General features: G+C 45.0%; 1 protein-coding gene across 7 annotated transcripts in view; it reads left to right on the top strand.

Annotated features, from left to right (window-relative positions):
- Positions 1-27,609, top strand: part of LOC119458082 (mucin-5AC) — a 68,532-nt gene that overhangs the window by 20,878 nt on the left and 20,045 nt on the right. For 2 of the 7 annotated variants that reach the window (XM_049670740.1, XM_037719895.2), the window contains 3 exons: positions 14,672-14,753; positions 17,838-18,030; positions 24,941-26,190. In XM_049670740.1, coding sequence (XP_049526697.1) covers positions 14,672-14,753; positions 17,838-18,030; positions 24,941-26,190 — 1,525 coding nt within the window. Of the gene's footprint in view, positions 1-13,527; positions 13,674-14,671; positions 14,754-15,664; positions 16,576-17,837; positions 18,031-24,940; positions 26,191-27,609 lie in introns of those variants that run through there. The other 5 variants (XM_049670738.1, XM_049670742.1, XM_049670741.1 and 2 more) reach the window with 4 other exon arrangements.

Below are 27,609 nucleotides of genomic sequence, written 5' to 3'. Positions count from 1 at the left end.
AGCTGTCAATGTCCCATTCAGGGCTGCTATGGAATGGTACAGCACACTGTTCAGTGGGCAATGAATGAAAAGCAATAATTTGAGCAGGAACAGGATGAAACATATTGCCAACATATTTTCAGCATATGATCGTCATCAGCACATCAAACAGGTTCTTAACACGACCAAAATGCATACCATAGATCACCACACTTATTCTATCTACACTTGAAACACGTTTTGGTGGCAGTTACAATGTAGTTATCACGCAGCGTGAAATAGATGGCTCATGCGTGCCACGCTGAAAATATGTTACCAATGCATGCTGCACATTTGCGTTTTAGGGCATAAAACGTTCGCTTTGGGTAATGTGGGAAACCACAACAAAGACATGGTCGCCCTTCATGCGTTTGCTGATTGCACAAGACTTGATACGAAGCAAAACAGACACATTTGAGAGGTTACGACAGCAGCATAGTAAAATTCATGTTTTACAACATACAGGGTTATGCATGATAAGGTTATACAAGTTTACTTTTATGTCACTACTAAGTGGCATTGGGCCGCATTGTGGCCCGTTCTTGCACAATAGTAGGTCTGCCTATGCTACTTTAACAATATCTTAAGTTAGCCACTTTAATGATGCTTTACCATTTAGAACTCCCATTGACTTCAAACTCACGAATTCATGCACGAATCACTAAGGCAACGCCACTTCCCTTGTCACTGCGAGTTTTCCAAAACGCTGAAAGGACAAAAGCATGTTACTGCAAAAGCGACTGTTTTTATACGAAGTGTATTTGGATACAGGGATGGATACGAAGGTTCTCATATAATTGCCGCACATGCACAAACGGCAAATCAAATTTTCCCGTGTACAATACACTGGCGATTCAATGTTGCATTTCCTAGAAGAAGAAAAATCTCCCAACTGATTTTGTTTTATTGTAAGCAAAAGCAACATGCGAAAAGTCAAAATGCCTGCGGGCATACGAGCAAGACTATCTGTGAAAAGGACGTTCACCAAGAGGACGTGCTCAGAAATGCGAGTTTCTCAACCAACGCAAGGAAGCGTGATTGAAGCATAGCCCAGCAGTTTGTAGTGGCGACTTATTTTGCCCAAGACAGTTTTTTTTTTCTTTGCATACGTCGTTGACATATCGCGCTGTCAATGACCTACTCAACTCGGACGCGAGCCCCGACAGTCTCGACCTTTCCCTGAGTTACCTACGGCATACGGACTTACCTGTGACGCACGGCGCTCTCACCAAACAACAATAGCAACAGCAAAGAACAAATGTGCACAAATAATGTCACTGTAGCGATTGCTTGAGAAGCGTCGCGCGGTGTGTCACAGTGGAAGAGCCTGTGTAATCCGAAAACTTCGTTCTCCTCACTCGCGACGTGGTCACGTATTAAAGAGCCGTGTTCCACATAAACCAAGCAGCGCGAACTTGGATGCAGGTGTACCGCCACCGCGTCAAATCACCCAGGAAGACAAAACCGGCTTCCGAGATCGAAAGGGGATCGGCCGCTTGCTGCCATGACCGCTGCGGCACGACCGCTGGCTTTGGATTAGCTTCGACTAGTAGGCGGTTTGGTCGCGTCCTTGGCGTGGCTTCGGTAGTTTCGATTCCTGCAGGTGCACAACCACGACCTCCTCTTTATAGAGGAGGTCGTGTGCACAACGGCCACTTGCTAGTTAAAATTACTGACTTATTCACTTTATAATTAAAATAAATAGCGAGAAAAGAAGAATTTAAAATGGCGTCGGTGCCTCATCAATGCGATTACCAGTTTCACCAGTTTTTAAGTTTGATCTGCCTGGTTCCACGGCATTGGTCATATTTTATAAAGGAACGAGAAGACGAGAAAACACAACTCATTTTAGGGACTGATAAAGCGTTCCTTCAACATTCCATATCGTTAATTCGCCGTAATGTGTTGATTACCCCCCAAAAATGAAGGTCAACGTTTTATGATTCGAATTTCGCGCCGAAACCTGAGCGCCGGTATGTGTTACGTTTTTCGTATTGGGGCGTTGTGGTTCAGTAGATAGTCATGAAATTGTTAGATTTTCGGTTGTTCTGGAATAAAATGCAGTGCTCTTTAAAATGTTCACCGATGATACGATACCCCTAATGCAAATTTTGAGCGCAGCTGTTCAGGGTTTTCAAAATCGCGATTGATATTATTGTGGCAAGAAATCATTTTGAACGAAGGGTAGGGAGACAGGCAGAGACCAAAAAAAAAAAAAAAAAAAAAGAAAGAAAGAAGGTTGTGGTGTCAAGCACAAGAATCCGGCAATCAGTTGTGCCACGAAGGTGGTTTACAGTCTGCCGTTGTCTTGCGGCTCTGCTATACACGTTAACACATCCAGACGGGCCGATGTGTTAACGTGCGATTAAGGGACATGCGGCCAACCTACGTTGTGATAGTCTTCGCACATTTCTCAGCACTGTCAGAAGTGCGGCTGCGCGCCTTAGTTTAACCTCACAAGCATTATTTCAGGGCATATGATAAGACGACTCGGAAGTAACGAAGCATGGAACATTCAAATAAAAAGCAGTCTTGTATCAGCTGTCCCTCTATTGCGCTACAGGATAAAGAAATCCTGTACCTGAATGGTTAACGTGTTCTGGTTTTTGGTTGTTCTTTTTGCGTTGTGTGTGGCCACGTGTGTGTATAAATCCGCTCTGTGATATGGAATAAACTTTAGTTGTGAGTCGGCGCTTGTGTTCGTGTGTTCTTTCGTCTTTTCGTCTTCCTTGTTGCGCTATTCTGAAGCCATGCATCCGTACCAACTCGCCCAATTGTCAGTGCTACGCAATGTAATTGCACAGGGCTTCTTTATCTTGAACAAACGGTGGATGCGGGGTGCTGCTCTCACAGAATAGCTCGCGCGCAGGACACCGACAACGAAAAGGCATCCTCAGCAAGTATCTGGGATGTTGCAATCAGAACATTCTAAGGCGGTCTTCCCTAATCCTAAAAGGGCTCGATCCTGATCAAGTCCATTTGTCCATCCCAAGTTGATACTGAGAACACACCAGGTACTTAATGGAGGACCATGTTAGGATAATGTCAGGACGTGTCCTAAGGCACTACTGTTTGACACTGTAATCAGAGGGCAGTTCATTATTTACAAATTGGGTTAATAACTGCATGACGCAGCTTGGATATGAGAACCCATATTGCACGTCTCCTTTTTGATATTTGTGCACGTTCATGTGCCCTGAAATCTCCGAAATTTTGCGTCTTTGTTTCTTGCCGCCATTAAAAAGCATTTCCGTATCAAGCGGACTACGTCAGGTGCCGTTCCGTTTAAAACAAGGTCAACAGCCTGGACAAATGTAAGGGTAGTAAAGATGGTAGTACACCATACCAATAATAATAATAATATATAATAATATAATAATAATAATAATAATAATAATAATATAATAATAATATAATAATAATAATAGAATAATATAATGTTTATTCACCAAAAAAAATACAGAGCAACACAAACAGGCCGTTCTAAGCCTCAATTGGCTTGTAGGACCGTGCCATGAACAGAATACAAACGGTAAATAAAAAGATGTTGATGAGACAGAAAGACAAAGAAAAAAAATGACCAGAAAAAAATACGATAACATTTGGTTATTCTACGTGAAACAGAAGTTGAAGCAGTGAAAATTATGATGCCAAAGTGTTGTGGAAGTTAGTTTCACCATGACTCCTTCAATAGTTCTTTCAGCATGCTTTTTGAAGTAGCGTTAAAATTTCATTCGGTAACTTGTTAAACATGTCCGGCACATATGCACAGCGTCTGGCCGCACCATACTTTGTGGATGAACGAGGAACCATATAGCGGACGTGTTTACGAAGTTCCCTTGTGGAGGTATTTTTTGTTTGAAAGCGGAAGTCCAGAAGTGTTTTATGACAACTGTTTCAACGAGCAAGGCAATAATAAGCAATAATAATAATAATAATAATAATAATAATAATAATAATTAGTATTATTATTATTATTATTATTATTATTATTATTATTATTATTATTATTATTATTATTATTATTATAGTAATTGGTTAAACAACGGTGTACAAATAAACGTTTTTTTCTTTCTTTTTTGCAGTGTCCCATTTGTATTTTGTTTTTGGTTATACTCAATTTCGTTCGGTGCAAGCATGAAGCTCCCAAATAACACACCTGGAAGCAACGTCCTGAGGATATCCTGCTGTGGATGTTGCCTCGGATATATGTCAAGTTAGGTTCGCGATAAGTCGACTAGTAGCTGTGTTTAAAATTCATCGTGACTACGGTGCTGTGGACGTCGACCCTCATTACGTTCCATAAAGAGCTATGATGTCCGGATCTTTCCGGGACATTCCGGAATGTTTTGTGTTGTCTGGGACAGTACTGTCATCTTTACTACCCCTACAGTTGACCAGGCTGTTTACTTTGTTTTCCTACGGAACTGCATGCTCAGTGACAAATTCAATAAAACTTAAATGACTTATTGCAAGAAATATATGTAGTCAAGTGCACAATTCCTGTAATAACGCGTGTTTCTACTTTTTTATGCATATTTCTTAGGATTTGGGGTTTGGTACATCTGATTGGTCGGTCTTTCGCTGAGTAAGAGCTGTTTACTATATACAGGCTCAGCCCGCTCTAGTCGGTGCATCGACAGTACAGTACAGTACAGTACAGTACAGGGGGCCAATCTCGGAGACAATTTAGAACGACAGAAAGCTGAGCTAGTTGGCTAGGATTCATAATGCTCAAAAGGTAATGCGTGCAGACACGGACACGAGAAGAGAAGGGGACAACACAAAACGCCGACTATCAACTGAAGGAAGCACTGAGGCGGAAAAAAAAAAGAGGAAGACACAAAACTCATCTGCACATGCTCTGGAATGGTAGCACCACGTGTCAATCGGGTACACGTACCGGTCTACGTGAGAGGTAACTGTTGAGGCATTTGATCTCTTCCTTATGCAAGGTAATCGAAGGCTGACTCACGCACGCACTTCCACCATTATTGATATGCCAAGCGTCGACCATTAGACGCGTATCTTCATTCCTATGCCTGTACAGTATCGCGCATTCATCTAACTCGGGCGTGCAGTTACAATCTTGGCATTCTTGGCAATGTAAGGAAATATTGGAAGGTGATCCACGGGTTAACGACCTTTTATGTTCCATTAGCCTCTGATTGATACACCGCCCTGTTTGCCCTACGTAGGAATGGCCACAGCTAAAGGGAACTTTATATACCACACCCATACGACAGTCAGTAAAATTGTTGTTCTTGATGTGCTTCACTGGACAAATATCTGTTCTTTTTTGCCTCCCAGAGTATGCACAGATGAGTTTTGTGTCTTTCTTTTTTTTTTTTTCGCCTCAGTGCTTCCTTCAGTTGATAGTCGGCGTTTGTGTTGTCCACTTCTCTTTTATAGTGTCCGTGTCAGCACGCCTCACCTTTTTCTGAAACAATAATGCGCTGGGCCACGTGGAGGGTCTCCGCGTCTTGCAGTCTTCACTGGTGGGCAGGTAATCGCTATGGTGCAAAACGCTGGGTACAATAGAATCAGTTGCCTGTTATTTATTTAGCCGCTTCATGGAAGCTTCGCTTCTCAGACCCAACATGCGTGTTGGTTCTGACTAGTATTTCTTTTTCGAGCGCATTTGCGCCTTGCGCCATCGTTACAGGCCGAGTGCGCACTGCGTCAACGCGGCCTGCCATGGGGGCGAAATGCAAAAACGCATGTGTACCTTTCATTGCGTGCACGTAAACGTTTTCGACGTTTAGGTCGCGTTGAAGCGAGACGAGAGACAGCGCGAAGGCCAATTTGACCGCTGCTGCTGGCACGCTTGCTCACTCCGGCGTTTTCGCAGCGAGATTCCGCGGTCATCGAGCGAGATGTTTAGTTATGCGCGCGTGACACCGTGCTTGTCTATTTAGTTAGTAAGCGAATGTTTACAACTTTAAAGTTTATACGGCCTATTAAACTACTATCCTTGCTTCGTTGCTAATTTGCTATCGCAATCAATGCTTCGCCTTTCGGGCGAAACTGTGACTTTTTGGTTTATTTCATTTCGCCCCCAACGAAATGTGGCCGCCGCGGCCGGGATTTGATCCCGCAATCTCGGGCTTAGCAGCGCAACACCAAAGCCCCTACGCCACCACGGCGGATGGTATTTCTTCATTTCTTCTTATTTATTCCCAGGTGAAAATTTCCAACTGGGATCCAACTGGGATCAGCTGGGATGAACTGGTTCCAGCTGGAAACCAACTGGTCCCAGTTACACACCAACTGGTCCCAGTTGGAAAGCAACTGGGTAGCAACTGGTTCCAGTTGGGATCCAACTGGAACAATTTCCAGTTATACTGGGAGTGACTGGACCCAGTTGGGATCCAACTGGAACTTTGACCAGTTGTACTGGAATCAACTGGTTCCAGTAGAGAGGCAACTGGAACTTTCACCATTTGTACTGGAATCAACTGGTTCCAGTTGGATTCCAACTGGAACTTTGACCAGTTGTATCAGTAGCAACTGGAACCAACTTAAACATTGGCCAGTTGTTCTGGTAGCAACTGTTTCCAGTTTGAATCCAAATGAAACGGTGACCAGAAGTTTAAATGAAAGCAAGTAACATCCAGTAACATGCAGCAGCTAGTCCTACTTATACTGAGCAATTAAGTTTGGCAGTTTTAGCAATCCTAGCCAACATTCTAATAGAAGTCTGTAATAATTAGTCTAATACGTCAGTTTTGTATTAGTTGTATAAGTTTTGTATTAGACCAATAGAAATTTCTATTAGTCGTACTGATTTACCTATAAGACCAAGAGGCCGTGTGTATTAGACTTATTAGTCTTTTACAAGCAGTGTAGTAGACACGCGCGTGTCTACTAGTTTCTCTATTAGACTAACAGGTCCTATTGGCCTTATGCAGATTGTTACTGGTCTGATACAACATGTACTGCTAGATTCCACAGCTCTTGTTTGCTGGTGAAAGTTAATTGACAAAAAATTAGAATAGCGGACCGCTTGCTTGCATGGAGGGGTGTTTCTAATTAATCACTGAATAATTAAAATTCTGCTGTACAATTGTGCAGCAGATTGCGTTCGCACGTTTGCATTAGTTTCAGCACACCACCTCTCAGCGACGTACGCCTACATGGTCTTGCCAATTTTGCTTCACTGAGCCTCGTCGCGATGAGTCGAGGAAACAGCTAGTGTTTACAGCACAGCGAATACTCCCCCGCGAAAAAAAAGAAAAACGCGAACAACCAGCCGTCAGATCGCGGTGCCCGGTCAGCTTACGAACAACCATATTTGTTTGGCACTGAAGTTTCGTCAGTGTCGTATTTTCTGTTGAAGTGCGCATAAAGTAAATGTTAAACTTTTAATCTAAATTGCTAACTTGATATCGCATATAAAAGGCCGTAATATTTATTGACATCAAAGAGCAGTATCGCAGAGAAGGGAACGCGGCGGGTGGGAAGGATATAAAACTGCGACCATAGTCAGCGGTAGTTGCGCACAGCACGTGTGCAATGGCGGCCGCCATGTCAAGGCGAGGCGTCACGCGAGGCGTGCGTGCGTGTTAGTGAATTAACGATGTGTTTTTAAGGAACCCGTGGTGTTAGCGCCTGCGCAATCTCATTCGTGGAGTAGTATATTTGGATAGTTTTATCTATGGCTGCTGTTGTGACTTCCAAACAACCCAAGGCAACTGTTTTACCCCTGTCCTTCGCGGCTTTGTGGATCTATCAGCGTGCATCGATGTGCAGTGTTCTCCCCGGCGCCGATTTACCATTTCGAGGTAATTATACTTCTTGTTTATGCTTCTATAGTACAGAATGAGGTGTTTTCTTCTTTTTTTTATCCTGACGGTGGACGTAAGTACTTCTGAACAGTGCCGTCGGGCCGATTGCTGTGTGCGTTGCAGCAATGATCGACATGCCTGTTTCCGACAACGCTGTGCAAGATTTGTGTCTAGAGTTCTTTATATCTGCCTACTGTTTCGATGGAACACACATCTTATGTTGATTTTGTGTTCTTTATAGTGGTCCTATCGTGTCACGTGGCGTCATTTTTTATTATGATAAACATTTTGAGCTAGCATATATCACACTGTCCTAAAATTAGTTTGGTAATTGCGGAGCCACATTACTCTAATGTGGAAGCAAATATTGCCAGCTTAAACGTTTAGTGGTAGAACTAGCACCCCTGTTTCTAACTGCTTCTATATGTGTGTATTTTTGTGCCCAGGTTTTTTTAACCACTTCCTCAAAAGGACGCCCTTTGGTCGAAGTCAACGAAAAGCTCTCAATCAAGATTGCTGACCTGACGAAGATCTCGAAGGAGGAATCTGTAAAAATACATGCTGTGCTAATAAATGCTTTTAGCAACTTTACCTGTTTTTCGTTATGTATCTGGAACATTACAACATTTTCTTTCACTCCAATAGACCTATTACACTAATACACTAAGAGACCTACTAGACTGTATTAGTGTCGATAACCGAATAGGCTATTAGGGCTTGTATTAGAAATTTTGCTAGGGACTTAAGCAATAATAGCTGAACTGCCTTAGTTGTATGAAATCCATCAGCAGAATACACTTTTGATAGGCTTCTGCACGGGCCAGTTGCAATTGGGACCAACTGGGATCAGTTGTAATGGGCTCCAACTGGGACCAATTGCAATGGGGACCAACTGGGACCAGTTGCAATGGGGACCAACTGGGACCAGTTGCAACAGGGACCAACTGGGAATTGTTCCATAAACCAGTTTAACTGGAACCAGTTGCATTCCCAGTTGGAAATTTTCACCTGGGATATATATATATATATATATATATATATGTGTGTGTGTGTGTGTGTGTGTGTGTGTGTGTGGTGTGTGTGTGTGTGTGTGTGTGTGTGTGTGTGTGTGTGTGTGTGTGTGTGTGTGTGTGTGTGTGTGTGTGTAGATATTGTTGCGGGGAAAGAGAGGTTTAAATTATATTTACGGAATATTTACAAAGCGCCCACTTGCATACAAGGAATACAAGATGCAAAGTGGTGGCATAACAATTACTAATTTACTTGAAAATATTTGTATCTTCTGTTTCAGCATGATTAACTCCAAGTTACCGAGTTTAACAGCACAAATACAGTGTAGACCGCTTATAACGTAAGTCGCTGGACTCGCGAATATCTGCACTATAAGCGGTACCGCACTATAACCAAAACAACGATTTTCAAGCCCTGCACGAATGCAAAACATGTAGACCAAGCATGTAGACACGCTTTGTACTATCGCGCGCGCATCGCGATTACGTTTTCGCCAGTGAGCTGACGAAAACGTAATCGCGATGTAGCCGGTGCTTTTCAAGCTCGACAGCTTTGCACCGAGTCAAAGCGAAACAACGGTTTCCCGCAACCGCTGCGGAAAAAACCGTGACCGCTATCGACGCGATTATGAACGGCGCCTTTGCGGTGCTGAAGGCACGCGCTCGACGCACGCACCGAGTCTGGACGAATTAACTACCATTCTCTGTAACAAATGCAGTCGAAACCGCGGTCGCTATCTATGCGATCAACGATGGCGACTACGCAGTTTTTTTAGACACGCGGCCGACGCAGAAACAGTCACCGCAGCAGAGGAGGTTGCCATTGCGCTTGCGCTAGCTGATCCTATTACCAAAGTCGTCATAAGTGATTCTCAACAGGCGATCCGCAACTACGATGCCGGCCGTATCTCTCGCCCGGCATCACACATTCTGCATTCTACTCCCCCCTCCTCCACATCCCGCTTACTCCTGTGGGCTCCAGCCCATGAATCGCTCAGGGGAAACGTCCAGGTGCATACATTTGCTCGAGATCTTAGCTGCCGAGCCGAGTGTAGGATCCACCGCCCCGATTCCCCTGACACCACTATCTCGCGCGACTCTCTACTCACCACTTACACGGACATCCTCCAGTACTACCGACTCGGGAGATGCATATATCCTCCCGCACACCGTGATCTAACAAGGCGCGAGGCCGTCCAATGGCGCAAACTACAAACAGGTAGCTTCCCACACCCCCTCTTATACAGTAAAATCTTTCCGCAACAAATAACGCCTCGGTGCAAACACTGCTCAGCTCCGGCCACTCTCATACACATGGCGTGGACTTGTACGCACGACAACACAGACAAAACAAACACCCCAGAGTCGTGGGAGTCCCTCCTGCGTAGCTCCGAGCCAGCAGACCAACGTCGGCTCATCCAGCGTGCGGTGGAGGCCGCGGAATCCCAAGGGATCCCCGCCGACCTCCTCTAAGCCAGCGCAACCGGTCCTTGGACTGGTCCCCTCTTTTTGGGCGAAATAAAGAATTCACCACCACCACCGACGCGCGTACCGAGTAAAAACGAAACTATGTACTGTTCGCCGCAATCGCTGCGGACAAAACTGCGGCCGCTATCGATCGACGCGATCGTGGATGACGACTACGCAGTTACGAAAGCCCGCGGCCAATTAACGCGGTGTTAAGCACGGCGGTAAACGCAAGGATACAGGCTTTAAAGACACAAATAGGCTCCAAGCTCTCCGGCGTTGCTGTCATTCACGTGCGATTTTAACTGATGGCTGTGGCGATGCGGACTTCGGCGCTTCGTTTCGGTTAGACGCTAGCGCCGTTCTTGCTCTTTTGTGTCGCACAATTGCGGCGCTCCTCGCTCACCGAGCTCCGAAAGTAGTCCGAATTAAAAGTAGTCCGATGTGCGGCCAAATAACGCCAAATTAACGAGAGTTTGATTGCATTGAATAATGCATACGCCGGCCGGGATCGACTGGAGGACGTACGAGTCCGAATGAACCTATTTTCCGAATTAATGAGGGTCGACTTAACGAGGTTTTACTGTAGCTCCAAACTAAATTTCCGGGAATTGACAGCGTCGCTGGCGCGATAAATCTACACTTCACGACAGTGGCGTAGCCAAAAGTTTTGTTCGGGGGGGGGGGCTCAAGTTGCAGCGCGGCCTCCTCCTTATAGAATTTGTCGAGGGATCAAATGCATGAATAGTAACTGCATTGCCAATTTCATTGTATATTAGATGCTGCAAATGAATTATTGAACGCTATGCACTGTCCATTAAAATATGTATGTTTTCATAACAGGATATATTCGTATGCGCCAAAAATTGTGGCAGAAATAACTGATATCAATGCTTCCGTGTTTTGTTTTTGTCTAATTAATAAGTAAAGAAAACATCACATCACCCCCCTGGCTACGCGCCTGCTTCACGACACGCATCGCGACGGGTGCACAGAAACTGAAGCCGCGTTCAGTGCAAAACGCACCGCCGCTGATAAGCAGCCGAGCAAAAGGTTTCTCCGTCGCCTATAGACAACCTACGCGCGCATTTATTCCCATTCGTTTGCTCCGCGTCTCGTGCTCTTCCTCCGCATTGCCCTTGTTGATCTCCTCTCCCATCGGTGGGCGCACCTTGTTGAGAAACGTGCTCGCTGCCGCTCGCTGCCGCCCTTGTCGGCGAGATTTTCACGTGGAAGCCGCATTATAACCGGTATTTCGTCTCACGCAGCTGCACTGTAAGCGGTATGCGTATACATGGAGTGCTATGGGAAAATTAACAGGAGTCTGAAAAGACCGTGCTATATCCGGTCCTGCACTATATACGGTTACGTTATAAGTGGTCTATATACTGTATTGGTAACAAACTCTCATATCTTTGGCCATATGCTGAAGTACTTGAAACAAAAAGTGACTGCAGCATGATATTGGTACCCTGAATTAAATTGTCATGTGAGGGATGTTGTGCAAACATGTCTGCAAGTAAACCATAAACGTTGCATGCACATTGTGCTTCCCCTCGTGCAGAAGTCTCAGTCATAATGCACCCACTACCTAACCTACGCAGGATGTTCATGGGAGGACGAATATGTCTGGAAATTTTGAGGATTGATGTCATCTGCAGAGCTGTCACAGATATATATATATATATATATATATATATATATATATATATATATATATATATATATATATGAGGGCATGGTGTTCAGTATTGAGCCGTATCTAAAAATTTAGCTAGGTAGCTGTAACTGCCACACTCTTCTGCATATTCTTCATTTCTCCTGGTAGTCAGTGCATTTGCAGCATCTATCCTGTAGCTTATTAAGTCGCTGCAAATAAAATTCTTCTGCTTGCTGGTGTACGCATTCATTTGTAGCATTAATTACCTCCAGAAAACTCCCGAATTGTTCTATCTTTAGCTGTTTTTTGAGGTTGGATATACTCGGAAGTAGCCAGGTCGGGCAAATAGGGTGGATTAGGCATCATTCGAAAGCCTAAGGAGGTCAGTTTTGCCACTGTTTCACCTGCAGTGTGTGAAAATTAAGGCACTGTCATGTAACAGGATGACGCCTTTGGAGAGCTTTTCTTGACGTTCTTCCTTGATGTTCTGTCTAGACTTTAGTTAATAAAGCACAGTAATATTCTGCATTGATGGTTGCTCCTTGTTGGAGGTAGTACACCAGCAGAGCTCCCTTCTTATCCAAAAAAGACTGTCACCATTTGCTTCGGCATCGACCTTTGCACGGCGAACTTATTTGGCCTGGGGGAACCACTATGCCTCTATTCCTTAGACTGTTCCTTGGCCTCAGGATCATAACAGTGGTCCATGTTTCATTGCCAGTTCGTCAAGGAAATCTGACACATTTCTTGCGAAATGTTCCAGAACAGCCACAGATGCCTCCACACATTTTCACTCTTGTTCAGTTAATTGTCAGAAGTTTTGGGATCCACTTTGCTGGAACCTATCTCATTTCCAAGTCATGGTGAATAATAGCAACTCTCTCGCATTATATTCCCACGCAGATATGTAACAGTACTTTTTGCTGATAATCCACGGTCTAACATGATCATTTCATTCATTGTAGCCAGGGGCTGGCGCAATAGGTACGCCCCCCCCCCCCCCTCCCCTCCCTCTTGAAATTTCGGTGTTAGAATGCATAGTAGTGCTGCATATCCTCATGTTCTCCTGGTAGTTAGTGCAGTTGCACAAAAAGTGAGGCCTGTCCAGCCCCCTCTCCCTTCCACTCACCAGTCAGGTGCGTGCACCCCCACACACACACCCTTAAAATACCATTTCTGGCTATGCCACTGATTTTGTGGGTGGCTTTCATGTTTGCAAGCACGGGGACAGAAACAGGCCTTCCGCTGTGTGTGTGTGTGTGTGTGTGTGTGTGTGTGTGTGTGTGTGTGTGTGTGTGTGTGTGTGTGTGTGTGTGTGTGTGTGTGTGTGTGTGTGTGTGTGTGTGTGTGTGTGTGTGTGTGTGTGTGTGTGTGTGTGTGTGTGTGTGTGTGTGGGTGGGTGGGTGGGTGGGTGGGTGGGTGGGTGGGTGGTGGGTCGGTGGGTGGGTGGGTGGGTGGGTGGGTGGGTGGGTGTGGGTGTGCGCACGTGGGGAGCACTTGTGGCGCCATGTCGTAAGCTAAAGGTAACTGCACTGCTGGAAGACAAAGTGCTTGAAGTTGGCTTGGCCTCATCTTTCTTTTTCAGTCATGCGCGTTACGCAGGTGTTGCTGCAAAGCGAATTCTTTGCGCACAAAGTTTGCTGCAGCTATCACAAGCACCTGCTGGAGACAGTACAGAGGACGCTGCGAGACCTTCGACGGAATCGTCAAAGTCACTTTCAAGTTCACCCTGTGAGTTGGCCAAATTAACAATTCGTATGTCCGTTCCGTACTCGCAGGCACGTTTGGCACACTATTTCTAAGAATGTACTCCTATATACTGTTACGAGATGGAGAAGAGCTGTTTAGTGTTTATAAGGTGTTATGCAGACAAAGCAGGAGCCATTAGATGGGGCCAAAGGTCATGTGTCTCCTTTTAAACTTCATCCTCATCTCAGGAAGCCAACAAACATTATTTGTCATCTTCAGTCACATGACAGTACTTCACTTTTGCCACTCATGACTGTGAGTGGAGCCTCCTCTCTGTTCTCGCAATGTCAGATAGTTAAAGAGATTGTAGATAAGTACAGGGCATAATTGCTTTGGCACATGATGACCCATCAGCCGATGAATGGGCTAACGCCGTGCTGTCAGCACCTGTTATGCGCACAGAATTATCCTTTCGGGCATTTCTCTCGGCAGTGCTCGTACCATACGTTTCCCAGAGTGCCGAGAATCCGATGCTAGAGAGCTTTGAAGGCCAACTACAACTAAATTTTCGGCCGTGTAAAGAGCTATATAGTTTAACATAGTGTAAATATAAAGCAGCCTCCATGTAAAACTTTACATTAGAAATACGACTGGATGTGTTGCAAAAGGCTCGCAAAAGCACACGTTTGTTATGCCAGAACTGAAAAAAAAAAAAAAAAAAAGAAAAACGTGCAATTAGTGTTTGGTAGAAGTAACGTGTGACAGATTGTGTGACTCCTCAGCATCACCTCTGAGATTAGGTGTCGCCTGCAGCGCACTGAAAAAACCCTTTGAGCTGGCATGCTGGGACTTTCGTCATATCCACTGACTGCTGCAGGTGCATGGGTTGTCTGTGTATTTGAAGGCCAATAGTAAGAAAATGAGACAATTATACGAGCCCTCCAGCTTTGTCAAGATTGTTTCAATGGCATATACTACTAAAGTGACGTCATATGCACTAAAGTGACATTATAATCGCTCGATCTCATTTGCTGACGCAGGGCTTCGTGACACAAAGTGCTGCGTCAGCACGTGCACCAACCACACCGCCATGATGCAAGATGGAGTGCTTTCGTTTCACAGGTGAGCCTCGGGGTGAAGCATTCACTGTGAGCACAGGATGAATGTCTTTGTTCACACATGCCAGAGCCTCGAGGACCTCAGGCTCGTGTTGCATGGCTCGGGAGGGCCATATAGTGGAGAGTTCCCTAAATAAAAGATTAATAGAGGGAATTCTGGCACTTTGATTGTTCAAATAGCATATGTGAATGATGTTTAGCACACTGATTTGTCTAATACAGTAGACTTCCGTTAATTCAACACTGGTTAACATGATTCTTCTGTTCATTCGATCCCAGTCGATGGTCCCAGCCAGCGCCCATGCATTTCTGTGGGCCCAAACTTTCGTTATTTCGATCCTAAAATTGGCCTTCACTGGATAATTCGAACTTGACCAGTCAGCATGCACGTGCCTGACCCCCCAGGTGACCCCAGTAGCGACCCGACCCCTTTAGTGGCAGCATCTGTCTTGGCGGAGCTTAGGGGAATATACGTCATATCTCCTGCCAAAAACGTCTATTTTCAACTTGCCCTAGGATGATTTTCAAGTGAGAGCCATAGCTCATAATGTCTGATTACGGTATTTACTCGATTATAACAAGCGGCTTTTTTTTTTTTTTCATTCTCAAGAAAATCGATCCAAAAATTGCCTGCCTAGTGTCAATCAGACACAATACCAAAGCCGCCTCGGCAGCGTTCGGGTGCTTTACCTCATATCACGGATGTATTGCGGCGAAGCTGACTATAGGAAACTCGCCGCCGTTGTGCAACACGTGCATTAGACGCGTACCCTTGCTCATTTTTCTTGCTAAAAAAATTGGGCGCGCTAAAGACTTCTACTTTGTTTAGGAGCTTTATTCTGCATTAGTTATGTGTTTTGGGCACATAGAAAGTGGGTGCGCATTTGATTCGTGGGCGCATTAGATTGGGAAGCTACTGCCGAATGAATCAGTGGTGTGTTTTGAGGTTTTTTTCTTCGTCTTCTTTGGTTAGACCCGCCAGATAATTCGATCAGTTTTGTCGGTCCGGTCAGGGTCGAAGTAACGGAAGTCGACTGTATTCGTGCTTGCACACAGCTGCCAACTTTCCCGAATTTTCCGTAAAGATTGAGGCCCGTAAATTTTCATAAGCTTGGGATTGTTCTCAGATTTTATGAATGTTGCATGAAGCTTTACGGAACATAAATTCTGTCAGCGAAAATAAATTTTAAAGGGGCCCTGAACCACTCTTTATCAAGAAAGGCATTTGAAGTTAAAATTGACTATTTAAGAAATACTTTGCCGCAAAAAGTACTTCAGTGCATTCAGCAGAAGTGGAGTTTTCAAGCATTTGGAGATCGCCTATGATCCTCTTCGTGGTGCTCTTGCACCTTCAATGCCTTGCACTGCGAAGGCCACTGCGGAGCGGGGCGTGCCCACAATGCTCCCCGCCTACTGAACGTCACCGTGGCATGCACTTCAAACTTTATTTTGGTTGTTCACGTAGACACCACTATTTCCATTTTGGTACCTACGTCGTGCCAAGTGCGGTTGTCCTCAGCAAGCCGCAGTGCGCCAAGCGAGCGGACTCGTTGCGGGACCCCGTACCGGCCACAGTATGTAATCTACATAGCAAACCGCAGCTCAGCGTTTGCTTCGTGCACGACAGGGCTTGAGTGCATGCTTGCACTCATATGCTCCAGTCTGGCCATGCTACTTGGTGCGGACCGGCTCTATCCTGCACCAGCTTGACCGACAGATAGTAGCCATGTCCAACTTGCACATGTTGAAGCGCTATCAATAGCTCAATAAGAAGCCAAGTGTGCCAAGGCATCCAACCAGGAGCGGCCAGGAGTGAGCGTGCACTGGTAAGCGTGCATGTGGTCTCACCTTAAGTTTTGTGTGGTTTGAAGCAAGTTGAATGTTCAAAACTAATCGAAATTAGCAAGACCCGATGGCTATGACACCGATAAGCAGGGTGGTCAAAGTTTAGTTCCTACACGGGCGGACGCGGCTGAGCGTGAGCAGGCGATAGTCAGCTTCTTTTGAAAGTACATGATACTTATTGAAATTCGAAAGCAGATTTTTGCTTAATTCAGCCTGTTCATTAATCTGGGTCAATAAATATACACAGTAACAGTAGGAACAAGTGCACTGATTCAAACACCCTTCTTGTTTGATGTCAGCTATTGGCCAATGGCAACATAGTATGAGAATATGCTATATGACGAAATATAGTACGCACAAAGAGTAAGGAGTAGGCTTCTTTTTAAAAGACAGTGCTTGAGAAAAAGGTTACTTCGCGCTCCACTTGCAAGCTCCACACGCTGCGCCCGACTGGAAAATTTGTCCTTGTTTCTAGCGATCAGATGGCGTCATAGCATTCACCGCATTTTCACTGGCGATGATGACATGTTAAATCTATATCTAGTACCCTCTGGTTAAAACATTGGCCATGTGGCATGTTTGAGATTTCTTTGCGCGTGTGCAATTGTATTTCTTCAAATAAAAATAAAGGTTTGTTGCAACTTTTTTTCGCTATGTCGTACCTGCGAGATGCGACAGCATGACAGGGTCCGTCTGTAGCGTTGCTTGTCATTGCTGTTTGAATATTGCGTGCATGTCGTTGACTCCTTGGTATGAGCTTCACGTGCCAGCACAAGCGCAGCATAAGCGCTGCACTATGCTATACAGAAACTACTAAAATATGAGAGCGCAGGTAGTGCATGATTGAGCAAAAAGTAAACATTTTGAGCACCTAGCGCATAGCTGTCAAGTATAACGTCAACAAAATTTTTTTTCTAAGAATTCAATAGAAGTGGACAAGTAGGATTTTCTTTCATCTTATAATGCAGGTTAATGATCTTTTTAATATATCAGTGGGTGAGTACTAGTGACACAATTCTAATGAAGAGTTAAGATGTCATCGGACTAGTACCAGAATGTCCCAGTAGAGTCTCAAATCGTGTCCTACATACACCTCAATTTCTCGCTTTGTTCTCTGTTCTCGATAATATTGATGCCTTAGACGTTTTAAAGTATTATTCTATCACTGTAGTGTGACTTAATATTTGCCCTTAGTGTCCCTTTAGAGAGCTATAATCATATTCAATGGTCTGTGCACCACCAGGTTTCCAAGGAACCATGAGCTGAAAGCAAAGTGGATGAAAGTCATAGGCCGCAAGCAGTGGCCATCAAAATGGTGGACGGCAGTCTGCTCCGACCACTTCGCCCCCGAAGACTTCGTCAGCGGCCATGCAGCTCTGGGCATGCTGAAGCCAAAGGCTGTCCCGTCAGTGTTTTGGGACAAAGGCTCTCCTGTGGTTCGTAAAACACTACCTCCTTGCCTTCTCCTCAACCTGGCTTGTTTAATATTAATTTACAGTGAACCCTCATCCCAATGAGCTCACTGGCACAGAGAGGGGGGGGGTTCTTGTAAGGTGGTATTTCGGTATAAGTGGCGGTGCCTTAAAAATTGCAATAGCAGCCTCGAGAATGCACTGAAAGACACTTGAGGTCCTTGCATCATGATTTAAAGGTTTACTAAAGAGGATGACTAAACCGGTTTAGAAAGATAAAGCATTCTTTCGAAGACGATTTTTGTTAATTTTATGATGAGCTGTGGTAACTTAGTGGCTGTGGCATTGCACTGCAGATCACAAGGTCTCAGGTTTGGTCCTGGATGCAGCAGCCACATTTTTATGGAAGCAGAATGCGAAATAAGCTTGTGTGCCATGCATTGGGGGCACGTTCAAAAGCCCCAGGTGGTCAAAATTCACCTGGAGTCCCACACTACGTAATCACATTGTGGTTTTGGCACATAAAACTCAAGAATTCAATGTTTTTGCAATGAGAGGTTGATTACTTCAAGAGAAAGTGAGGGTACAAACATCTGCTTTCTGCATTTTTCCATCAGAACCTCGGTTCTTGTACATAATTCATTGTCATAGATTTCAAGGTATTTTCTCACGTATGGGCTGTTGTAGTACAATAAAAGTTCATGAAACTTGCAAAGTTCAGTATTTGGAATTTTCAGAGAGCAGTGTAGTCTGTTTTTCCCGGTGAAAAATTAACTAGGTCTGAAGAGACGCCATGTTAATCCGTGACATCCCCCCCCCCCCTCCCCTCTTGTTTTTTTTTATACCTCATATGGATCTTTGTGACTACCCTCAGTAGTATGTGGAAGATTAACAGAGTTTGACTGATGTGCTTGCCAATCTCAACAGCTAACCATTATCACAGCATGCTATCTTGGTGCCTTGGCATGACTAGTCTAGTTTCCAGACCATCCAGGACTTACTTTCTAAATTCTAAAATACAGGCCTGGACTCAAGCCTACGAGTAGACTTGCCCATTATGTGCTTTGGCTCCCTTTCCCCAGCAATGAGTAGTTGACTTGAGAAATGTGCTTCAGACCCTCTGCATTTCTTATCATTAAACTTTTCTCTCTTTCTCATATTTATCTGTCAGTTAGGTACTAATTGCGGTCGGTTCATTGTATGCAAGGTGCCCACCAGTGAACTTCAAATAATTGGGAACACAAGGATGTGTCCTTTGCTCAGTGATATGGGAAATTTTTATTATAGTGAAAATGTGAATAAAGCTACTTTGTTCCTACTCTGCTTTAGTGTATTTTCATTGCCGATGGTTTAGGGATTTGGTTATTCAAGGTGAAGGAGATACTGGGAACGCTTAGAAGATCAAATTCTAGAGCACGAAGGACGGTACAAGAAAGAACACAAAGACAAATTCATTACCCTCAACTAACGTTTATTGCATGTTGCAGACGGAATATAAATACAGTCAAGGGAAAGGGAATTACGTCATTGCAAGGGAATTCATATCAATTACCACAGCCAAGCCACGCACATGGACAGCCATCTAAACATTCGACCTCTTTGTCAAACAAATTATGTGACCGTGTGGTTAACACATCACACTTTTTTTTCACTATCATGTAGGCTTCATAGATTCCACGTGTTATTTGGTTGCATACTTCTTCAGAACGGCTGTACTGCTCAGATCTTTATATGTACTACTTCGATATGTACCAGCTGGTCCATGTCAGTGTGCTCTTGCATAGAAGAGATTTTAACTTGATACTAAAGTTGGTGTCTAAATGCAGACCTGATGACATCGGCATCATCGTGATGTCATGACAGAGAGCAAAATTTGCTGATGTCGTGTGGAAATTATGCTAAGAAGGATGATGTTGCTTATTAAAAAAAATCATTCCCAGGAGTGCTGTGCACATTTCTTTGGCTTCACTCACACATGGCACTGGTCGCAATCACAGAAATGAAGAATTAACGCCATGTTGTGTACACCTTTGGCGTATTGAAAGTGAAACTTGTTTGTCAAGAGGCATATTGCAGTAAATTATTTACGGCACCCTGATGTTTGCCACCAATTTTTCTAGGGTTTGGAGCGTTTTGAGCTTCATTCAACCCCCCCCCCCCCCCCCCCAAAACTATGAAAAATGTCATGTCATACGTTTAGTGTAGATGTAGAATCAATACTACGTAGACAGCATGTCATCTGGCCAGGCAGTGAATTCTTACGGTCGAGCCTCATTACAACAAAGCTGCATCCGACACGGAAATGCCTTCGTTATAGCCAATGTTTGTTATAAGCATGTATTCATTACATGTTGATATTGGTGCGAAACGTTTTGGATTTGTATCGTTATATCTGTGTTCATTATATTGAGGTTTGATTGTATATTAGGAAATGAAGCAGCCTGCCAACCGACGAGGCTGAGGATTGCCAAAGAAAGGAACTGGCTGTGGTGGCAATGTCATGAATCCCAAACAATGTAGGCCAAGGAAAACAAGGCTGAACATAAGAACAACAGGAATTGCTTACTTGCTTATGCATAATGGCTGAAAAAAAAATATTGCGAAAGTGAACTCAAGTGGATGTTTCGTGCAACTTTGTTCCTTGAACAATTCAAGCTTTCACATGGACGCTGAGACACCTATGTATCCCATATAACCATACTTTTCTGGTTATTAATACGAAAAATTTTTCAGATCATACAAGGCACTTTATAGTAGGTAGGTGTTCCCATCTCACTTTATTCTAGGCCTCTTCATTAAAAAATTTTCACACATACTTAAAATATTGCAAACGATTCTGGCTAGCCAGCTACTTGTGAAATGCTTTACATAACAATGATTCCCACATCACTTGAAATCTGCATAATTTTTTCCTTCTGATACAAATTAGTGTCAAGGGGACTCAACAACTTTTAGGCCTGTTTGACTCCAAACTGAACTTGACGATTGGGCATGAAGGACAGTAGTACCGTATTTACTTGCATAATGCTCGCACTTTTTTCTCGCAGAAAGTGAATGCAAAGGTGGGGCGTGTGATAATTGAGTGGTCAAAATTTTCAGACAGAATGTTTTGATGTTAAATGGAGAAATGAATATCTAAACGAAAAATAAAATGAAAGATGAATATCGGGGGTTCACATCAGCCACTGTGAATGGAAATTCTTACAAACGGCGCTTGCCTTTGTAATAAGAGCACACTGTTCCGCACAGGCAGGAACTGCAAAGGCCCTTTATTTGCATGCAGACACTGGCTGAACCTAAGGCCACTAATTGACTAAAGTGACTCTGGCCGGACCTTTTTAGAGTCAGTGTCAACACTGATATCGGTGCAAGCAGATTGTCACTGCATTAATTTTCGAGGGTGTGATGATTACTCGATAAAAAAAGCCTAAATTTCTGATGGCCAGTGTGAGGAGCGTGAGCATTGTGCTAGCTAGTAAATATGGTAAACTTACCATTTGATGAGTTCACATGGTTGGCCACTTGCACTGTGATCTAAGTTAACGAATGACAGACCTGAACCCATCAACATGCAGCTAACCAGTTCACCGTCATTATGGCTTATGTACATGTTGCAGAAGAGAGAGAGAGAGAAAGCGAGTGGAGGAAATGTGGGGTGGTCTACAAGTTGGGCAGAAAGATCAAGAAAACACTTGTGGTGTTTCCACAATATGCCCCAGTGTTCTTTTTCTTCTTTTTATTTACCAGCTCGAGAAACCATATGTTGCATCATATTCAGAGTCGTGCTCTGAAATATCATCATCATCATCAGCCTATATTTATGTCCACTGCAGGACGAAGGCCTCTTCCTGCGATCTCCAGTTACCCCTGTCTTGCACTATAGCTGCTTCCAACTTGTGCCTGCAAATTTCCTAACTTCATCACCCCACCTAATTTTTTGCCGACCTTGACTGCGCTTCCCTTCTCTTAATTGGTATCCATTCTGTAACTCTAATGGTCCACCGGCTATCCATCCTACGCATCACATGGCCTGCCCAGCTCCATTTTTTCCTTTTAATGTCAACTATAATATCGGCTAACCCCGTTTGCTCTCTGATCCATACCGCTCTCTTCCCACCTCTTAACGTTAGGCCTAACATTTTTCATCCCATCGGTCTTTGTGCAGTCCTTAATTTGTTCTCGAGATTCTTTGTTAACCTCCAGGTTTCTGCCCCATATGTTAGCACCAGTAGAATGCAATGATTGTACACTTTTCTTTTCAACGACAGTGGTAAGCTCCCAGTCAGGATTTCGTAATGCCTGCCATATATATGCACCTGATCCAACCCAATTTTATTCTTTTGTAAATTTCCTTCTCATGATCAGGGTCCCCTGTGAGTATACCCCAGTCAACACGGGCATACCGAAGGTCCTTTGAAGTTAAGGAGCATAGAGCTTTCAAAGGAACATTAGTTGAAGGGACATGTATCGGTGCTACACGGTCGCCAGGTGGTCACCACTGAAGCTTTTGACAGAAACCGCAACATATTCTAAAACGCAAAAGTGACGAGAAAAAAAAAACAAAACATGGGGACACTTCGATGCGTAGCAGCCGATAACCAAACCGCTCATGGCACCCATTTTGCTCACGAGGGCTGCAATGTGTGCTTGTTGGTAACGCATCTTGGAGGGCTAACGGTAGCGCGATTAAAATCATAAACTGGACTTCGATAACAAACACTGTTAGAAGTTAGCGCCGTGTGTGTGCCTGTGTGTCTTCTTTTGTTCTGTCTTTTAATCGCGCTACCGTAAACCCTCCAAGACCCATTTTGCGTCGGTGTTGCCGATTGTGACAGGCTGTGCCGGCGCTGTTGTACCGGCGCATTCATCATTGAGGCTGCGGGTGTCATGAAAGTCTTTAGTGCCTATAAACTTCTATAATATAGTTAAACTTGTTTTTAACAGGTAAAAATTGGACTTTCGTATTTATACAGAATTTTGTTTTCTTCTGTCGGATGCCCTCTAGGCTCAAAAGTATTCCTTTGAGATTTCAAAGGACAAACGCAGACTCCCTTGACTCAAAGCTCCCTTCAAATAGGCCTCATTTGATATGCCCATGTGAGAGCGCGCGTCTTCCCTTGAAGTAAAGGATCTTTGATTCAAAGCTCAGGCCTTTGAAAGTGCCCGTGTGACTGGGGTATAATTGACCTAGGTAAATGTATACTCCTTTACAGACTCTAGAGGCTGACTGGCGATCCTGAATTCTTGTTCCCTTGCCAGGTTATTGAACAATATAAGGTAGAGCAATTTATGTTTCGAGTGCAGTACATTCACATCTGTGCTCAAAATATAACATGCATGTATTGCACTTCATTATGAGGTTCAGGCTTAACTAATAAATGACTGTGCTGGGCAGGAAAGCCAGCATATCTTGATGTAGTATATATATGTAGAGGCAGTCAACTGAACGACCCACCTTGTTGGCTCAGTGCATGGCTATGGTGTTTTGCTACTTAGCACAATTGGTTTCAACTGCAATTTCAGGCCGTCGCGGCCGAATTTCAATTGGAGTGAAATGGTAGATGTCGGTGTATGTATAGGTTGAAGTGCAAATTAAAAGAGCTTGCAGGTGGTCAAAACTGATCCAGAGCGTGCCACTGTGGTGACCTTTTTTTCAAGATTTCTCACATACTTCCTGAAGATTTTCTATCATATGCTTTCGATTGTGCGTGCACCCAGAATTGGGGAAGGAGGGAGGGGTGGATCTGTAATAAGCAATACTAACTGAATTTAGACGGGTAGTGCAGCTCTTCAAGACTCTTTTTATTTTATCAATTTGGTTGAGAAAGATGGATTTCTGGTAACGAAAATGATGGCCAAACTTTTATTTCTTGATTTTCGCGGCCGGAACCTCAGGGCCAGTACGTCAGTGCGAGGTCGTTGATTTCAATGTACTTCCTCGTTTCTTGTCCTTTTTTTTCTTGGCGCGAGAACTTCAAAATGACGCCGTCACCACCAAATTCGTTGTTGTGGATTAAAAAAAAAAAAAAAATTCAGTTCTACAAGATTTCGTGAGTAGGCCGCTTTGCTATTGAAGCGGCTTAATTTATTAATGCATACTTAATATATATACATTGATAATACGTAATATTTCTGTTTAGTGTCTCATCGCGCGTTACAAGAGATACGAAACCGAAACTGCGCTTGGGCGTGCGCGCGTACAGCTAACCCCAGCATCATCGCCATTGTCACCACGAAATGGCCCCGAAATTTTTTCTCGGTATTTGTGGCGACTGCAACCTACAACGCGCCGCTTTCCTTACGTAAGTTCATTCGGAAAACAATTCAGCTTATTTTCTGAGCTAAGCTAGCGGCACCAAAGTCGCGTCACGGGTGTCTGGAGCTCGCTTCGGCGCTGGGCGAACTACTGGTTTTGTCGACATGCGGGCGAGCACGTAGTTTGCGATTGTTGCGTAATCGTTCAAGAAATGCGGGATATCAAACGCAATGTAGCGCGCGGAGGAACCGTCGATAAACAGCAATAAGTCTGACAGCGACGCAATGTAGCGCGCGGAGGAACCGTTGATAAACAGCGATAAGTCTGACAGCGAAGATGACGGCCATAAAGCGTGCGAGTAAATTTGCCACCTGTGGTGGTGAATGCTACAGGTTTCATTATTAGATTAAGACTGCACAATTCGGGGAGTACGTGCGTTAGATTTGGGTGCGCAGTATTTTCACTTTGAACTCAACAGTGCGTTTTCGGAGGCGTGTTGGAATCGGGTAAAAAACGTATGTCTGCATAATGTCTTCCCCTTACGGGTGAAGCTTCGGCAAAGACATCGGGTCAGGATTCCTTCTGCCGCTCTCTTTGACTGCTGCCATGTAAATTGCTGCACTACGTATTATGAAAATGCGCATATAAGATAGCATAATGATTGCTGCGTCTGTGCAGGTCACTCAAGCTCGCCGCGCTCCGAGAAAGCTTCCCGCCGGTAGCAGCCGCATCCAGACGATCGACACAGCTAGCCCACACGGGGAAGAAACAAACGCGCCCGAGTCCTCGGCGCTCGCGGAGGCGAGCACTTTCATCGTCGTTGCGCTGAACTCTCCAACGACCTCAGCTGATGTACCTTCGACACCTGTCAGAACGAGTGGCAATGACTCCTCTCATCACGATGTAGCGGCCACTGCGCATCAAACGACATCGGGCGAACAGCCAAAAGGGCTGGCGATGACAGGACCTACCTTGCCGCATGAAAGCGCGCCAAACTTAGGTGTCCAAGACGTTGCGGAGTGCGGACGGCAACAGAAAGTGCTGATGGTGCGAACTGCCACTTCAGACGAGCGTGAGTCAAGTACTTTGCAAGTAATGGAGCCTGAGCCACAGACAGGAGCTGCAGAGAAACCGGCAGCCGCGCCGGAGGCACATCAGTCGGGCGCCCAGCAAGCTGATGGACAGCTCGTGACAGCTCCAACAACACCGGCTGGTGCCCAGCAGGTAGTGACAGCTCCGACGTCACCGACTAAAGCCCAGCCCTGTAACCCAGCCGTAACAGCCCTGTCCTCACCAGCTAGTGCCCAGAAACTTATGACACCCCCAACAACACCGGCTAGTTCTCGGCAGCCTGTGACCGCTCCGACACCAGCTAGTGTGCCACAGCTTGGGGCACCTCGGCTGACACCAGCTTGTTCTCGGCAACCTGTGACCGTTCCGACACCGACTAAAGCTCAGCAGCTTGTTACGGCGCCAACAACACCGGCTAGTTCTCGGCAGCCTGTGACCGTTCCGACACCGACTAAAGCCCAGCAGCTTGTGACAGCTCCAACAACAACGGCTAGTTCTCGGCAGCCTGTGACTGCTCCGACACCAGCTAGTAGTGCCCAGCAGCCAGTGACAGCTCCAACAACACCGGCTAGCACGAAGTCGCCAGAACTGCAGCGTCGGGAGCTTGCAAACAAAATATCTGACGCAGGCGCCGAGTCCAACCACCAGCCTAGTGAGAATGCTTCTGAAGGTGTGTGCGACGTTTGCCAGCGCACTTTCCAGAGGAAAGACTTGACTAAGATTTTTGTAGAAATTCGCAAGCGGCTTGTAGGAAAGTATCCTCAAGGGCAATGTTCCCCGTTCATGCTCTGCGCGGAGTGCAAGGAACCCCTTCTGCAAGCTGCAGCAACGTCTGATACATCAGCTGGCAGCACCAGGTAGGACTGGAATTCTGCCATAGTTTACTCATGTATTGAAGATTACAGGCTAGACATGAGCAGAGGATGCATTGCTTGTTAGAGAAAAGTACACAATTAGTTGTCCAGCCACTGCAGAAGTTGTGTTCAGGCAGAGAGTGGCAGACACTTCTGCCAGCTGATCAAGCGTGGCACGAACATTTGACATGGATGTTGGACCTGCTCGAAGTTCCAGGGAATGAGGATGTTGCTGAAAGAGTGTCCTGTTTCCTTTTGCATACCACTGTTGTTTTTGAAGCAGCATGGCAATGCATGTATGGCAATGCAGGAACCTGCACCAGGCACCATTTGCCAAGTTTAGTTATACACTGCAAGTTGTAGGGAGCAGCTTACCGCACATATTTTTCGTATTGGTTCGTTACTAGAGCAGATGGGAGGAAGGGAAAAGTTGCATTTCCACGCAGCCAGGAGGCAAGCTTCACTGCCAACGTAGGCACTCTTTTTTTGTCTCGACTAGCGTCCTCAAGCAAAAATCCTTCCCTGCCTTCTCCCATACCAGAGCTGATAGGCCGCGTCTCGTTTACATCACGAGCCCTGCCTTTTTTCTTCTCTTGTTGCTGCGAGGCGCACTCCCAGTGATGGTATTGAGCGTTCTTCATTAAATGATTTACCGAGGTCACGTGGGGGCGCACCATTGGTGACGTTGCAGGCAGTGCGTCTTGCATAGGGACATTTCTTCATGTGAGCTTGACTTTCTGGCTGAAAGTGGGGCTCCTTCGAGAGGAAGAGCGTGCGGGCTTTAAATTTCAGCTGCTTTAGCACATGCAGTCATTTGATACTTTGCACACACCATTGCCACCGTGTAGTGTGATCTATACTCCATCTCGCAAGTCGTTTGCAGCAGTGTGGAAGCTGCAGGACTCCTTAGCCAATAGGAAGGCCAAATGCCCCTCGAGATGTGTTCATCCATGCCGCGTCGTCTGCTCTTAGCCACAGTATTTCGCAGTATACGACGTATATGGGCAAAGGTCCTAGCATGTGCTGTATCAGTGTAACATATCATGCACCAAACAAAAATAAAACTTACTAATCGCACCAATAATCAGGCAGCTGTTGGAACTGTATTCTGCTGTGCAAGGACATTGCCTGCCTATGCCTTGTACCTTTGGCAGTGCTGCAAACGACTTGCGAGATGGAGTATACATACCACGCTTGTCTGTTTCCAATGCCTAAACTTGGTAAAGCGCCTGTAGGGGAATGCCTATTTGCTGACATCCTTCCCATGTGTTGGAACATTTGGTGCCGGCTCACAAAATGCAGCAGCTGCAGTTTGATGACAACAGGCAGTTTCAAGAGAGACGGAGCAGGGAGAAAGGTAAACGCATAAAACAAAAATAACTGAGTGGCTATGGTGAGTTGAGTGGCCAAAACCAAGCCACA

Source organism: Dermacentor silvarum, chromosome 7 (assembly GCF_013339745.2).
Source record: "Dermacentor silvarum isolate Dsil-2018 chromosome 7, BIME_Dsil_1.4, whole genome shotgun sequence".
NCBI classification, from domain to species: domain Eukaryota; kingdom Metazoa; phylum Arthropoda; class Arachnida; order Ixodida; family Ixodidae; genus Dermacentor; species Dermacentor silvarum.
This window is presented reverse-complemented; position numbering and strand designations above follow the sequence as displayed.